The 17,427-nt window shown below is 44.7% G+C and overlaps 1 protein-coding gene and 1 non-coding gene across 2 annotated transcripts; both read left to right on the top strand.

Annotated features, from left to right (window-relative positions):
* The first annotated feature begins 11,514 nt into the window (after nt 1-11,514).
* Nucleotides 11,515-15,852, top strand: RPL23 (ribosomal protein L23). The gene is made up of 5 exons (XM_075277197.1): nt 11,515-11,611; nt 12,692-12,775; nt 13,156-13,284; nt 13,648-13,761; nt 15,721-15,852. Exons 1-5 carry the CDS (start codon nt 11,599-11,601, stop codon nt 15,801-15,803), a joined length of 423 nt encoding a protein of 140 aa, XP_075133298.1. The 5' UTR covers nt 11,515-11,598; the 3' UTR covers nt 15,804-15,852.
* Nucleotides 15,381-15,513, top strand: LOC142211059 (small nucleolar RNA SNORA21). The gene has a single exon (XR_012717154.1). It is a non-coding gene; the product is annotated as a small nucleolar RNA SNORA21 (small nucleolar RNA).
* Nucleotides 15,853-17,427: the final 1,575 nt, after the last annotated feature.

The raw sequence follows: 17,427 nt of genomic DNA on the forward strand, positions 1-17,427 counted from the left end.
CACTGTCCTTTTGACCTCCATTGCATCTTATAATAAGAATATTAGTACATATGTAAGGGACAATTGATAGACTGGTGGGGGTCCTACCTCCTGGACCCACCCCGACAAACAGAACAGAGGTACCTCATACATACTGCTACTCCATTCATCTCTATAGGACTGCTGTAGTAAAGCAGACAATTCAATACAATACTGTGGTTTGGGGTATAATAGTACTTGGGGTCTCGTTCTCCTCGTTTGGTGGCTGGTGGACAATAGACATGTAGTGGGTATGGGCGGGTGGGTGACTTGGGGTATAATAGTCCTTGGGGTCTTATCTTCCCCTCATTCGGTGGCAGGTGGACACATATTGGGCAGCAATCTCCACAGTGGACTCCTCCTCTCCCATTAGGATGTACAGTTTCCTCTTCTCGTCTGCTGATGGGAGGTCTGGGATGTGGGCTGAGAGCCTCTGGCAGTAGGCGCCCTGACGGCTGAGTATGTGGTGCAGTATAACAGGAAATGAACCTCGTCTTCTAGGGCCCCTTGGTCACAGTGCTGGCACAGTCTGTTCTCCCGTGGCTTGTACATCTGCCTGTGCCGCTCCGTTTCTATCTCTAGGCTGTGGGCGCTCAGTCTGTGTCGGCTCAGGGTCTGTCTGTGTTTGGGGTGGGGTATTTTTTCCAGGTAGATGGCCATGGTGCAGTCCCTTTGCAGTGACTGGTACACAGTGCGTTCCTTGGACTACATCACCCACCTATCACCAGCGGTCCCATCTAACACCATGGAGTCGCAGCCTGCATGTGTACCCTGACCCTCCAGTCATAAGGGGGCACACTGGACTTCCATTCATCCTAAGTATGCTTTATGTATCACATCTATCAAAATACTTACGTTATTATTGGTAGAACCAAATCTACCAGGGCTGGCAAATCATTTACTCAAGGTTCACAACTGCGACCATTTTCCATTCTTCGTGTCCGCTGGGTTTGGCTCAAAAAACTGCAGCAAAATCTGCAACAAAATAAGCTGCTTTTCTGCAGCCTTGGGTAAGTTCACACTGTGTAAACGCTAGCTTATTTTGTAGAGTAAAATTACGCTTGTAAATTTGGCTATCCCATTGACTTCAATGATATTTTTTTACAAGTGTAAAAATACGCCTGTAAAATGTCATTGAAGTCAATGGGAGTCTTATTTTTACACGTGTATTTTGCAAAAATACATGCGCGTTTACTCAGTGTGAATGTAGGCTAAGGCCTCATATTGCGGAAATGCAACTTTTTTTGTTGCAGATTTTGTTGCAGTTTTTTGAACCAAAGCCAAGACTGGATTGAGGAGAAGGGAGAAGTATAACAACTTCTTATATATTTCCCATTCCTTTTGTAGCCATTCTTGGCTTTGGCTTTAAAAATTGCAATAAAATCTGCAACAAAAAAAGCTGCGTTTCCGCAATGTGGGGCCAAGCCTTAATGTGAAAAAATGCCAAGGAAAAACGCCATGCATATAGGGCTTTTCAAAACACGTGTGTGAATTCACTTTTAGGGGGCATTCACACTACGTATACTGAAGCTTATTCTGAACGTAAAACACGTTCAGAATAAGCGGCGTATAAAGCAGCTCTATTCATTTCTATGGGAGCCGGCATGCGAGCGCTCCCCATAGAAGTGAATGGGCTGCTTCTTTCACTGCGAGCAGTCCCATTGAAGTGAATGGGAAGTGCCGGCGTGTACGGCTTGGCATGAGTAGAGCCTGCCGTATACGCCAGCACTTCCCATTCACTTCAATGGGACTGCTCGCAGTGAAAGAAGCAGCCCACTCATTTCTATGGGGAGCGCTCACATGCCGGCTCCCATAGAAATGAATGGGAAGTGTTCGGCAGCCCTGCTGTAACGCCGGCGTGTACGGCTGTGATACACGCTGGCGTAACGTAGTGTGAATGCACCCTTAGGCTACATGCACACAACCATAAGAGGTTTTTACTGTCCACAAAAACTGATCTGCAAAATACATGTATCAATATGTCATCACAGAACCGAAAAAAAAAACTTGTATCATCTCTTTGACTACTAATCATTAAAAAATAAAGATGTATCTATAGGGCCATAGAAAATTAATGGGTCCGTATACATACCCACCAACTTTCAAAAGGCAGAAAGAGGGATAGAATGTTTGGGAAATTTAGTTCCACCCACTTCTACGTTGACGCCACCCATTCCCAGCCATTTCTCTTTGCACCCCACACAGTATAATGCACCTACAGTCACACTAACAGTACATGCTCCCCAGGGGCACACCGCTAATGAGGCGAGGTGAGTTGGCTGCCTCAGGCGGCACTTTCAGAGGGGCGGCAATTTTCCAATTTTTTTTTTTACTTTTTTTTTTAAACTAGCCCAAGCCAGGTCGCTCTGAAAACAAAACTGAGCGGGCCTGTCCTGGGCTGGCTTAGAACTCTGTGTATCAGCATAGGCAGTGATAAGAAGATGTCATCACGGCTCCTGTGCTGAGAAGAAGACGTCATATTGCCAGGTGAATGAAGAGATGGCAGCTCCATTCCCATCAAGGGATCACAGGTAGGTGAGAATATCTTTTTTTGTTTTTTCACTAGGCCGCTACCTGCTGGAGTATCCCTAGTTAGCTGTCTATTTCCCTACCTATCCCCAGTCCTGCCCATGGCTGAACCCCACTATAAGATGCAGAAGAGGGGAGCAGAAGCGGCGGTGAGCAGGCCCGAGCCTGCGAAACCCAACAACTACTGCTATTATTATACTCCATGGTGTTTTCAGACCCCTGAGTATAATAATCGGAGCCCCAGGGGAGGTGAAGAAACATAATAAACACTATTACTCACCTCTCCTGGATCCAATGTTACTCCTAGCAGGCTTTGGGCCTTTATGGTAATGTACCAGACATCACGTGAATGGTCCATGTGACATCTGGGACATTACCATAATGGCCCGAAGCCTGTATTAGGAGTAACATCGGCTCCAGGAGAGGTGAGTTAGTAACAGTGCTTCTTTATGTTTCTTCACGTCTCTGATTATTATACTCAGGGGTTTGTAAAGTAATAATAGTTCATAGGTGGGCTACTATGGGGCATAATAGAGATTGGGTGTGGCATCCGTGGGGCATAATAGTTGGGTTGGCAACTGTAGGGCATAATTGAGGTTGGGTGGGTAACTGTGGGGCATAAAAGAAGTCGCAGGGGCCACTGTGGCTCTGTGAACAGAAGCATAAAAAAAGTTATGTCTTTTGTGGTTCAATCAATTTTTATTGAAAAAAAAGGGTTCAACTATATAAAACAGGTAACAAAACACATGCAAGTCAGCCATTCAAGCTTCAACTTCCTCAAAACAAACACAATGATATCAAACTGAGACATACATTGCAAAGATGCAAAGAGACCATTAAATATAATCTATTCAGAAGTTACGCTAGCAACCAAATATTTGTAACTGATATGGCTCTGATCCTAGAACAGCAAATGTCTCCAACAGTAAAGAAAGAGAAAGCAACAGGTAGACGGAAAGTAGAAGGACGGGAGAGCAGAAGGAGGAGGGGGGGGGGATGGAAAGGCCTGGGTGACAAGAAGACTATCCAACTCCAGCCCCTGCTGTACCAGTCCTCATCAAGGTGGTTATCCAAGGACCCACTGCTGTCGACCACCTAAAGGTTGCCAGGTGGAGTTGAAGACATCCTCCATAACCTCATCCTTAGAAGTTATAGCTTTTCGAAAACACAGAGTAAGAAACAAAAATGCAAAAATATAATTGGTTGTAAAAAGCGATAGTAAATAACTGTTCACCATTGCCAGCAGTTGGTAGAACAATGACATAATGGAATGACAGCAATAAGTGCACAGACGTGAACCTCTAAACGGACACAACGTCTGATTAGAAGAATGGCGCGCAATGATACCTTCTGTACTACACGTGAAATCAAACCATTGGAAAGTGTTCACATGACTGTGTGTTATCAGTCGGCCACAAGTTACAACGTCCAGCTACAAGTATTCCATTGACCACATGGAAGTCTATCATGGTGCACTACAAGATGGCAATGGAGGCTGAAATGGAACTCCATTAAGAGATCTTCACAAGGAAATGTCACAACGGTCATACTTCCAGGATTACGGTAGAGTGGCATTATGTGTGGAAGTCGTAGCCATCAAGCCTTCATTGCAGGTACACTATCACCTTGGCGTTATATTAATTTGTATGCGGAACCAATGGTATTGACATTCCTTCAAAGTGCCAAATTTCAACAGGACTATGCCCGGCCAGAAATGTGCTATTGTGATGAGCCTGGAAGGCCTAAACTGCTAGCATGGTCTGCAGTGTCTCCAGACATATATACCATCAAGCACGTAGTTTGTTTCCATTTTCTATCATTTGCATATCATTAACATGTGTATTGATCCTCTGATTTCCATAATTGCAAGACTCCTCCTTCTTGCAATTTCAATGTTAAGGAGTACCGTATATACTTGAGTATAAGCCAAATTTTTCAGCACAGTTTTTGTGCTGAAAAAGCCCCCCTCGGCTTATACTCAAGTCAGCAAAAAAAAATAAAAAAATAAAAAAATATTTATTTATTTATTTTTAGGAGGGGGGGGGGGTGTCTATGACCAGCCGCAATTTCAATGTATAGAATCTCCCATAAAATAGTGGGAAAAAAAGAAGCTTTAAAAAAAAGTTGTAAATCCCTCCTTTCCCTAGAATACATACAAAAGTAGAAAGTTACTATATGACACATACACATTAGGTCTCCCTGTGTCTGAAAGTGCCCGGTCTACTGAATATAGGGGATCTGCAGTGCTCCTGTTCCGTCGGGAAGGGGTTAATAGGAGCACTGCAGATACCCTATATTCAGCCAGACTGAATTCCAAGTGGGGGGAAAAAAACTCAGTCCTCAAGCTCAGGGAAGGGGCAGACAGACAACCAAAACACTCCCTCCCCTTCGCATTTCCCAGCATCTACTGGTCCCAAAAACTCCGACCATCTTAATTTTTGAAAATTTTCCAGTAGCTGCTGCATTTCCCCCCTAGGCTTATACTCAAGTCAATAAGTTTTCCCAGTTTTTTTGTGGTAAAATTAGGGGGGTCGGCTTATACTCGAGTATATACGGTACTTGCCCAATGTTGGAATCTCCTTTCGCTTGTTAACCTTACAGGATTACAGATGTATTAGGTAGCTGTTTTTAAATAAATGCTATCCTTTGAGTATGCTGAACATGATGGAGTGTCTTGCTGTGTGGACTGTCAATTCTTTTATTTGCCTCTTGTCCCTCTGGCTTTGGCCATTGGAGACAGACAATGGTTTGTCATAATTCTTGGTAATGTATTCTCAGTGTGTTACTGTTCTCTACATTCACTCTCATCATCATATCCATTGGAAACTGATTGATCCAGTAAGTGATTCTCAACTTTTTCAGACCAAGTGCCCCCTTGTGACAAAAATTTCCAACTGAGTACACTCAAGGACAGAATCAGTGGTAAATGTTAAAGGGGCTCTATCAGCAAAATCATGCTGATAGAGCCCCACATATGCGTGCGTAGCCTTTAAAAAGGCTATTCAGGCACTGTAAAAGTTATATTAAACTACCCCCCCCCCCCCCGTTTTAAAATAAAACTCTTAAATAGAATGTGATAAACTTACCGAACGTGCACGGTGGGCGGGCATTCAGGGTGCGCCGTTTTCTTCATCCACGCCTCCTCTTCCTCCGATGTCCTCGGGTCCCGTCTTCCTGCGGCGCTCGCGAACTGACATTGCTTGAAAAAAATGGCCTGGGCGCATGCGCAGTAGCCGTAGTAGAAGCAGCATGCTACTGCGCATGCGCCCAGGCCATTCTTTTAAAACGGGGGGGGAGTAGTTTAATATAACTTTTACGGTGCCTGAATAGCCTTTTTAAAGGTTATTCACGCATATGTGGGGCTCTAGCAGCATGATTTTGCTGATAGAGCCCCTTTAACTAAGGGCAGGTTCACACCTCCGCTTTGTCGGTTTCTGTCTTCTGCCTGAGAAACTGAACAGGAGACGGAAACCCGGCAGTCAATGTCTGCCCGTGAGCGTCTTATGCCTCTCCACGGCGAAACCGTTTTTTTTTTTAATCGGACACAAAGTCCTGCATGTCCGACTTTGTGTTCGGTTAAAAAAAAATGGCTTCACTGCGGATAGGCACAAAATGCTCAAAGGCGGTCACTTGGCAAACCCATTCAAGTGATGTCTAGGTCTGTTAGTGCTAATGATGGGTACACCCATATACCTTTATCAGTGTTTTATAGTGATTTCTGAGTGTCTCTGGTTGCTGCTGGCATCTTCTGCCTTTGTTTACTTAGTGTTAGCTTCCTGCTGTGCAGCTTCCTGTGTAGCTGTTACACTAACTACCTTCTCACTCAGCCCTCCTCCTCTCTTACTCCATTACAAAACCCTCCCTGTCTCACTAGCCTAGCCCCTCTTACCCTCCCTGTCTCACTAGCCTAGCCCCTCTTACCCTCCCTGTCTCACTAGCCTAGCCCCTCTTACCCTCCCTGTCTCACTAGCCTAGCCCCTCTTACCCTCCCTGTCTCACTAAGCCTAGTGAATCCTACCCTCCTAGTGGAAAAAAAAGGTAGCAGAACCCATTGAAATCAATGGGAGTTTTTTTCCCACGTGGAAAATTCCACACCAAATTCCTCAACATTTTCCTCCATGTGAATGGACCCTAAGGCTGAGTTCACACGGAGTTTTTTGGCAAAGATTTTGGAGAGGAAAAAATCCGCTTCAGGAATTAGGAAATGTTTTCTTGAAGTGATTTTTTAACATGAGGTGTTTTTTTGTAGCGTTTTTGAGACGTTTTTAATTTTTGTTTTTTTTTCCTCCAGCACACACCAACGTCCAAAACTGCAACACAGTTTTTCCACCTCCCATTGACTCCCATTTGTTTTTTTTTCAGGCGGAAAAAACTGTTACTACGCTAAGTCAAACTCCATTTTGGAAACTACAGCCCTCATAGAATTTATCTAGGGGTATGGTGAGCATTTTGACCTCACAGCTGTTTCACAGATTTTATTAACATTGTGATGTAAAAATGAAAAATTACTTTTTTTTCCCATAAATTGCCAATTTAGCGCCATATTTTAATTTTTTGCAAGTGGTTAAAAAGGAAAAAAAAACACACCCTACAGTTTGTTACACAATTTCCCCTGAACAGAGAAATGCCCCATATGTGGTTGTAATCTGCTGTATGGGTACTTGGTGGGGCTCAGAATGGAGAGGGCGCTCTTTGGCTTTTGGAGGGCAGATGTCACTGGAATAGTTTTCAGGTGCCATGTCGCATTTGCAGAGCCTCTAAAGTACCAATACAATGGAAACCCATCTAAAGTGACCCCATTTTAGAAACTCCACCCCTTAAGAATGTATCAAGGCATATTATAAATTTTAGCCTAAAATGCTTCCCAAAAATTTATTTACAAAGTGAAAATTGAAATTTTGAAAGAAATATGCCATTTCAGTGCCTAATACGTTGCACCGACGCTCTTGACATGCCCCCCCCCCAACCGACACCGAAGATCTCGACCGCCGCCCTCCTCCGAATTCCTGCACGCTCTATTATGCCCCATAGTGGCCCCTGCACACAGTATTATCCCCCATAGTGGCCCCTACACACAGTATTATGCCCCATAGTGGCCCCTGCACACAGTATTATGTCCCATAGTGGCCCCTGCACACAGTATTATGTCCCTTAGTGGCCCCAGCACACTGTATTATGTCCCTTAGTGGCTCCTGCACACAGTATTATTTCCCATAGTGGCCCCTGCACACAGTATTATGCCCCACTGTGGACACCGATAAACAATTATTAAACTCTGGGATCTTTTCAGACCCCAGAGTATAATAATCGGAGACCCAGGGGGGGATAAAAAATAAAAAAACACTGTTACTCACCTATCTCCCGGCTCCGCTGCAGTTCACCGCTGTCGGCCTCCGCTGTAGTCTATCTTCTATGACGTCAGACGTCACATGACCCGGGATGCAGGCCGGGGTCATGTGACGTCAGACGACTAGGCCTGAAGCCTGCCCGGATCGTGGAGAGGTAACAGTGTTTTTTATGTTTCTTACCTATCCCTGGCCTCCGATCAGCGCCGCACCTCCCATGAGGCGACCTGAAGCGAGCGCTTCAGGTTGCGCTATGCCAGGGCCTCAGGGAGGGCGCCATTTTTGGTTACCTTAGCACCGAGCGGTGGTTTGGGGAGGCCACTGGAGCAGCGCTGCTCCAGCAGCCTTCTCTCATGCTCAGGCAGAGAGCAGGTCGTCTCCGTGCCTGCTCTCTGCCGGCGAACAGCGCTAAGCCCCCCCCCCCCCTGAACTTCGCCACGCCCCCTCCGCTCCGCCCCCTCCTCCCGACGGGGGGGGGGGCTTTCTGTAGTTCGCCTCGGGCGGCGAAAGGGGCAGGTTTGCCCCTGCCTCCGATCATTATACTCGGGGGTCTGAAAAGCTTGTGTCAGCAGAGATACACACTCCGAAAACTGTTAAGCGGGTATCCCGGGCACAGTAGCTTATCGAGGGTTCATCTCTGATACAAGTCGGGCACAACATATTATACACTGAAATGACGTATTCCTGGAAAAATTTCTATTTTCACCTTTCACAATCAGCTTTTTATTCATTTATGGATAAAAAGTTATGGCAACACTTGGGGGTTAAAAATGCTCTCTGTACCCCTGGGTAAATACTTCAGGGGTGTAGTTTCCAAAATGGGTCACATGTCAACAGATTCCACTTTACTGGCATTTAAGCTCTGCAAAAGTGTCATGGTGTCCAAAAAGCAAATCGTCTGACGCTAGAGTTCGGCAGTCCGTTCTGTGGTTTCCGTCTTCTGCATGCAGAAGACGGAAACCTGTCAGATAAGGTCCGGCTGTGAGCGGCGGTGAGTGTTTTATGCTCTCCACCGCAAAACCGTTTTTTTTAAATCGGACACAGAGTACTGCATGTCCGACTCTGTGTCCGGTTTAAAAAAAACCCGGTTTCGCAGCGGAAAGCATAAAACACTCACCGCTGCTCACGGCCGGACATCTTTCAAACCCATTCAAATGAATGCGTGTGAAAGAGTCCTGCAGGTTTCCGTCTCCTGCCTCTGTTTTGTGCAGGAAACAGAAACCTGCATAACGGAGACCGGGCGCAGATGTGAACAAGCTCTGAGTCTGTGCTGCAAAAGCCAAATAACCCTTCTTCCCTTCTGTGTCCGGCTGTGCCCTAATATTAGTTTATACCACATATGACATTACATACATTATACATTATCCTGACTACACCAGTGTCATACATGTGGCATAAACTGCAGTTCGGGCACACAGCAGGGCACAGAAGGGAAGGAGCGCAATGCAGCTTTTGGAGTACAGACCCAGATGTTTGGTATCTGGATGTCATGTCATATATATAGAACCTGGAAGGTACCAGAAAAGTGGATTCCCCAAAGGAGTGACCTCATTTTGAAAACTGCACCCCTCAAAGAATTTATCAGGGGGTGTAGTGAGTATTAGTATCCCAGACAAGCCCCCAATTTCAACACTGATTGCTCTCCCCCATCTCATTTTATTCTGTGTATGAAAACTGGGGCAGGACTAATACCTGGATGTGTTCCCTGCGCTTTATCCCCTGCGAATTTATCAGGGGGTGTAGTGAGTATTAGTATCCCGGACATGACTGCACAGCGAATGGTGAAGAGTGAATATGTAAGCTGTGCGGAGAACATTGGGGACACCAAGTTCCCTATTTCCCCTGTAGTTCCTATTATTGGAGGAAGGGGGGTCGCTTTGGGGGTCACTTTTGGTATATTTTCCCTCGTAAGCTCTAAATCTGGGGTGTCTCCTGATATACGCTCACACAGCTTATACATTCCCTTCTTGACGCAGCCAGTTGTGTTGTGATGATTTGGCGATTTTTTGGGGGGGTTTGTCTTCACATTGCTAGATGGTATATTTTCTTTATTTTTCTAGCGATGTAGACATATAAGGGCTTCTTGTTTGTGGGATGAAATGTATTTTGTAATTACATCATTTTTGGGTGCCTACAACTTATTGAATACATTTTATTCCCTCTTTCTTGAGGGTTTAAAAAAATAATAATAATTCTGGCATTGCGTTTTTATCTTTAACATTTTTTTGCCATGCAGTGTACAGTATAAATAACATGTGACCTTTATTCTGCGGGTCAGTACGATTATGGCGATACCTCATGTATTACAAAAGTGTCTGACCTCTGCATAAGCAATGACACCCCTACCACCTCTTGTGTCACCCCCTCTACCTCATAGATTGTAAGCTCTTGCGAGCAGGGCCCTCAGTCTCATTGTGTGAAACGACATTCTTCGTAACGCATCTTTCTGTCTGTATTTGAACCCTACAAATTGTACAGCGCTGCGGAATATGTTGGCGCTATAGAAATAAAATTTATTATTAGTATTATTTATATGGGTTTTTTTATGTGATACTAATTCTGAAGAACAAAAACCCCTTTGGGGATATAAATTTGCAATATTCTAAGAGGCATAACAATGCCTGTCTCTATTACAGCGGATGCCGGGTCTGTATTTGCATTGTGAAGGCTAGACTGGTCTCACCATCTATGAGTGTGCACGCAGGGCCAGCGGCATCTCGCCGCTGGCTTTGCATATGTGAATACAGACCCGGCATCCGCTGTAATAGAGAGGCGGATGCCGGGGACGGTTAGACGCCGACACAGATACCTGCAACATCGCTATGTTCCTGCCCTGCATGAAGCCAGCAGCTGCAGGAGCGATGCTGTTATTCCACGAAAAAAAAAAAAATTCTGCGTCTAACCGTCCCCGACATCCGCCTCTCTATTACAGCGGATGCCGGGTCTGTATTGGCTACCCCTTCCCCTCCAGGCTCGCTCCCGTGCACTTAGCCCCTCCTCCCTCAGAGCAGCAGATACATCACTTGACTTATGACCAGATAAGTCAGGGGATGTGTCAAAAAAAAAAAATGAATAAAGTAAGATAGTGGACAAACAAAGCAGTTTTGCTGAAGCAGTGTATTTAGGAAAAGTCTTACATCCACATTAACAAGCAGTATAGATAGGATCCTTGTGACGGGACAACCCCTTTAATGCTTGCAGTACTGTAGACTGCAAGACACAAGCATATAGTGTCTTGCAGTCTAGTTTCCTGAGGTCCAGGCAGAGGTGTGTGTGGGGGGGGGGGGGGGGTGAGGGGGGCTCAAGACAGCCTGGGGTCACTGGCCAGACCCCAGGCTGCAGATTATAGATAACACCACCCCACCCCCCACCTCGCTGCGAGGGATGCGGCAACATGGCGGAACCCCTTGGATCATGTCTGACCACGACATCCGAGGGGTTAAAACCTCCGGTTGCTCAGCTGCGACGGCAGGTTATGGAGTAGGTCGCTGTCCGCTCAGGTAGTGGCCGGCCACGGGTTTACTACATAACGCCTAAGCCCGCCCAGGAAGCCTTGCCATTGGCTTATACTAACCGGAAGATTGGCAGTACAGTACAATGAGCGCCGCCAACCACCTATCACGTGACACATCCGCCCAGCGCTCTCTGTGGCTGCTGCTATATCCCGGCATCCTTTGCGGCCTGCTCTCTCTTTCCGGGAACCAAGATGTCTAAGAGAGGTAAGGGTCTCGAGTTCCTCACTGGAATCCGCCTCCATCTTCTAAAAAAGCGTTATGTCTGAGCCCTGGACGTGGCCTGTCGCCATCTGCACATGATTCCCCTTTATGTGCTGTGGATATGACAGTGGGTTGAGGTTGCGGCCCCGGTTTTCGGACATTATAGGGCTGTGGTAGTGGAGCAGAGTACGGAGGCCTACAAAGCCATGGCTGCGGTGTCGGGGATGTAAGTTGTACGTGTACCTCGTGTGATGTGACTGTGCTGGGTGTAAGTCAAGGGCTGAGTGCTAGTCAGTGCCATAGTATAATCTCTTGTATTACTGGAGACTCCTCATTTTGTTGTGCTATACTGTATATATGTAAGTGCCCATCTGATGCCAGCCTGCAGGTAGAGCCCCCTTATACCTTATAATGTGCCCACCCCTCTGGTTAGGCATTGTGGCTACAACCTACAGGGGATCTGCTTTTCATCCATATTGCATATGCTGTGACTGGCTTATTCCCTGACATGGCACATGCTGCTGCTAAACACTGCCAGGTTACACCAGACGTGCCCCCAATTTCAACACTGATCGCGCTCCCCTATCTCATTTTATTCTGTGTATGAAAACTGGGGCAGGAGTAATCCCTGCATGTGCTCCCTGCGCTGCCTTGGGCATAAAGGGGACAGAGTGGAGCATGATTAAGTTTTGCTTCTTTCCGAAACATCGCACATAGAACCCCTGTCTACAGTTGTAAACGTCTGGATGTTGGGGGGTCTGGTAACCTCTGTCCGTACTGCTGCTCCATTCGGTGTCTGAGACTGACACTGGGCAGGGTACAGTACTCATTTATCTATTTCAGTCCTTTAGAAATTGAATAGGACAGTAGTATACATGCATGGCACACCATTTAAATAGGGGCAGACCCCCCCCCCCCCTCTTTTTGTGCTATGGCACTGCATTCAGATCGGGGTCCCAGATATGTATCACCTGTATGCTGGATGGATAAATAGCAATTTCTAAATATTCTGCTGGATTTAGTACTGTGTATTGAGTGCGTTATAAGATGGATGTACTAAATGCTTTTTTTTTAATCTTCTAGGACGCGGAGGTTCTTCTGGTGCGAAGTTTCGCATCTCCCTCGGTCTCCCCGTGGGTGCAGTCATCAACTGTGCTGATAACACAGGTAAAATGTCAGGAATATGTTGTCATATTGTCTTCCAAGCACTGGGACTCTTTAAAATGTTCATGTTTACAAGCTGTACCCTCTCCTAAAAGCACTTGTTTTGTCTTTACCGTGGCATAGTGAGTTGTCGTGGAAGAGGAGATGAACACATTATTTTTGGGTGAAGGGGCAGCCACATGTGCTGTACTACTTCAATCAGTAATGTGACATTCCTAGCTGTCAGTGATGGAAAAGCAAAGCCACCAGTGATGGTACAGAAAAATCATGGCTGGTGGGCTTGTCCATTGCCTATAGGCTTAACTGTAGTGTTCTTCTTTAGGGATATGCTCTTGTCTAACTTTGATTATTCTAATATATTTGTCTATATTTACTTTATATAGGTGCCAAGAACCTGTATATCATCTCCGTCAAGGGAATCAAAGGTCGCCTGAACAGACTGCCAGCTGCTGGTGTTGGTGACATGGTGATGGCCACAGTTAAAAAAGGAAAGCCTGAATTAAGAAAAAAGGGTGAGTTGCGTGTGTCAATCTTCGCTGGCGCAAACCAGTAACCTACATTGTAAATTTTCTTGGTATGTACATTGCTCACTTAGAGAGGCAGACAGAAATGATCCTTTCCTTCTGTACAGTCTGTATAAAGCAAGGCTGTGAAGTCTTAGTTGGTAAACAGATACTTGCTCTAACTTCAAAATAAAATACATTTTTAATATAATTATTTTATCATTACATGCATAGTTTTTCATATTTGAAATATTAAATGGGGAAATGTGAGTTGGTTGTTTGGCGCACTGACTCCACAGCCGTGGTATAAAGCAATGCGTTTCTATCTACGTTGGAGTCCTGTTGTGAAAATCTGATTGTTTCTCGTTACAGTGCATCCTGCGGTGGTAATACGACAACGAAAATCGTATCGGAGAAAAGACGGGGTGTTCTTATACTTTGAAGATAATGCGGGGGTGATAGTGAACAATAAGGGGGAAATGAAAGGTAAGTTGGGAGGCTCATCTTTTGCTATATTCGCACGATTAATGCGTCAACAATCGACATGACCACTACCATCTTGGGTGCTGTGGACATGGTGGCAGTCAAGTGATTTAACCGCATTACTACCTTTCCAGCTGTGTTCTTCAGGGCTAAAAATGGACCGATTTGACCCATTTGTTTGAAAATGGGTAGCATAATATAATTTCAGAAAGTCACAATCCATATACTAAGGCATTAGAACTGCATTTCGCTTCACGTGAATACACCCATAGACAACTGTTTGTAGGTGCATGTACTCTGTTCAGTATCACACGTTACATACTAGATAGATTAGTATTTGTCACAATAAGCTACCTTTAGCCATGCATAGCAAGCAGTCCTGAGGTCCAGTGAATTGTGTGGCTCCAGATAATCCAGCTAATTAGAAATATTCTTGAAGGGATTTAGAACAATTTCATTGGTTACCAGTTGGGTAAAAAAATTAGATACTCTTCTGTCCCCAGCTATCTGTTGTCAATTCCTGGTCCCATTTTCATGGCTTGGGGAGGCTTGCAGCACCAGAAGACCATGAGGCTCAGATGTCTCAGTGGTCTCGGCAGTCACTGGTGTTAAATCGGTGACGTATGTGAGGCCTCTGATTGGCTTCAGTGGTGACATGATCCTTACCGCTTCCTGTACTGCGAGCCACGGAAAGGGGACAGAGAGCGCACAAAAAGATACCAGTGGCGTTTGAGTATTCCTTAATGCAAAATGGAGACGTTTGCTCATATTTGCATGCCACAATATATTGGATTGATAGAGACCTGGTCAATTTGTATGAAGACAAGATATCTAGTGTATGCAAAATATGAGCAGATTACTTTTTTTCTTTTTTTCCCATGTTCGATAATGTGATTCTTATTTCTTTGACTTTTGCTAGTTATCACCACATAATCTGACAATTTTGCATCCTAGTTTGCATTGTGCTGCTCCTATTATGTGTAAATGAACACTAGAATGTTCTGCGAAGTTATTAATGATTAGATCCATGGCAGCAGCAGTCGGTCTTTCTGCTGGTAGGTTAAAGATATCTTTATAAGATGTTATGGTAGGAATTGCTTGAGAAACTGTACTACAACAAAATTTACCCTCTATCCTGTGGATTGGAGATGAGGGTCTAAACGATTGGTGCTCCTACTACTGGGACCCCATTTCCCATTAGCCTGTTTGGCTAGAAGGAGAATCAGAGTACAGCAATAGTCCATCTATCTACCTGCAACACAACCCTTTGTGATGTGTTTTTAGAGCAGTGAATTCAGCAGCAGTCCCATAGAAATTTGTGAAGCAGCATTATGCAGTGATGGGCTGCAGCTCCTCTAAAGTGGGACACTTACCCCTCAGACACACAGGATAAGGGTCATGTCTTGTTCATGGTACAAACCCTTTAGGCAACATAAGAAAATGCATCACTGGTTTCTCACCCCTTACCCCTCAGCTGACACAATACCATTATTTCTTCATACATGAATACACAGTGTGACCAGCCTTTGTCTTAGCTCTCTCTTTGTTGGGCCATTTTTCTCATGACAAATTTTTAACAGTTAAGACTATGTAAACTTAAATGGTGGAAATATGATCAAGCACCTCTTCTTAAAGCACTTGTTGTGTCCTCTCAGTGGCATAGTGAGTTGTCGTGGAAGAGGAGATGAATACATTACTTTTGGGTGAAGGGGCAGCCACATGTGCTGTACTACTTCAATCGGTAATGTTACAAGATTTTCCTTGTACAAACCAATGATCTAAATTCTACAAATGTCCTGTAATCATGTTGTAATGTACTACATATTATTTTCTGGCTACTGTTTTTGTTTAATACAGGCACAGTTTGGTCCAGATTTAGCCATGCATTCATGGAAACATGTAAATACACAACTATTTAGTGTTCAGGTTCCTTATGCTGTGTTTGTGGTTTTCCTCTTTCAGGTTCAGCTATCACAGGCCCTGTTGCAAAGGAGTGTGCTGACCTGTGGCCCAGGATCGCCTCCAACGCAGGAAGCATTGCGTGAACATATGCCCTCTTTGTACAATAAAATAAACTACCAAAATCTGGTTGTATTAACTGGTGTTTTTATTTGTCATGGGGGGGGGGGGGGAGAGAATGTGATTGAGATTATAGAAACTGAGAAATAGATGTTCATCTACCTTTGCCTGAAGGATCTAAACTAAAATTACAAGCTGCAGTTACAGAAAAGCTATCAATTACGAGTCCTTTTACATATGGTATGTTAGCAAGCAGTACCTGGGAGCAGAAATTTATTTACATGAGTATCATTACTGCCTTTACATGCAGCAGATCATTGCTAATGTACAAAGATAAATGATTCATTCCTATATTTCTATAAAATTTGCAGTTGTCTGCAGTAAACACATGGTTATGTACTGTTGATACTATACCATCTAAGTTCCATAAGATTCTCACCTGTCAAGTGTTAAATTGTCTGGACATCCTTTAGGCTGGGTCCATACAGTTCGCTTTTGGCAAAATGTGGCATTTTACAGAAAAATGCAGTGTAAGGCCCCACAGGCATGAACGCAAGAGAAAGTTCAGAGTTTTCCTCTGCGGACTTTCTCTTAACATTATATCTACAGGAAAGCCGCCGGCGTTTCCGTAGATATAATTGACATGCTGCATGTCCGCGCTGCAATTTCTTCTGCAAAGTGGGCATAGGATTTGCATGAAGCCCATCCCCTTTGCTTGCACTGTAAAACGCTGCGATTTTTCCCGCAGTGTCTCCGCTGCGGGCAAATTGCAGTGTTTATGTCCTGTGGGGCCCCGGCCTAAATCTGACCCTGTATTACAGATTCTACTCAGAAGTAGAAATCAAATTTATACATGTTTTCAGTTATAAAAAATCTGTACGCCACCATATAAAACTGGGGTCAGAGCAGTGATGCATTATTCCCCCCAACTCTGAGGTCGTATATACTTGTCATGTCAATGAGACATTGGGCTGGTAAGTTTTCAGGCTTTACTTGCCATTTTGCAGCCAGTATAGTACAATAAGCTGATCTATTTCTAGCAAACAAAAATGGAAAATGACCACATTAGATAACCTAATCTTAACAGGCTTATTTGCACTATGAGGGATCAAACACTAGCAACATATCCTGATGTTTGGAAGGTATTGGTTTTCTCAATTTTTGCTGTTGACTATAGTGTTGAGCGAACCGTATATGTCGAATACCTCGCCAGCCTAGGAATGCGTGTAATCGGCTGAACGCCAAGGGGTTAAACACATTGAATCTTCGAAGCGTTTAACCCCTTGGTGTTCGGCCAATTGCACGCATTCCTATGCCGGCGAGGTATTCGACGAATACTATTCGCGTAACACTGTTTAGTTTTTTTTTTTTTTTTTTTCTTTCTCTTTTCCATTACTACCAGTTCTTGTAACTAATGGGATTGTATAGCTCAGGGGTAGGGAATGTACGGCTCTCCAGCTGTTGCAAAACTACAACTCCCAGCATGCATACTTGCTCTGCTGTTCTTAGAACTCCCATGGGAGTTGTAGTTTCACAGCAGCTGGAGAGCCGAAGGTTCCCTACCCCTGGTATAGCTCCTTTTTTATTGATCTTCCCTCAGTATAGATTGTTAGAGATCAATGGGGGGGGGGGGGGTCTCTGGTCACTGCT

The sequence above is a fragment of the Leptodactylus fuscus genome, chromosome 6 (assembly GCF_031893055.1).
Source record: "Leptodactylus fuscus isolate aLepFus1 chromosome 6, aLepFus1.hap2, whole genome shotgun sequence".
Lineage (NCBI taxonomy): Eukaryota > Metazoa > Chordata > Amphibia > Anura > Leptodactylidae > Leptodactylus > Leptodactylus fuscus.

What these genes read in the sequence shown, in the direction of transcription:
- RPL23 (XM_075277197.1), top strand. An exon ending in CAACTGTGCTGATAACACAG is followed by an intron (nt 12,776 to 13,155) that starts GTAAAATGTCAG and finishes TACTTTATATAG; the next exon opens with GTGCCAAGAACCTGTATATC. An exon ending in GCCTGAATTAAGAAAAAAGG is followed by an intron (nt 13,285 to 13,647) that starts GTGAGTTGCGTG and finishes TTCTCGTTACAG; the next exon opens with TGCATCCTGCGGTGGTAATA.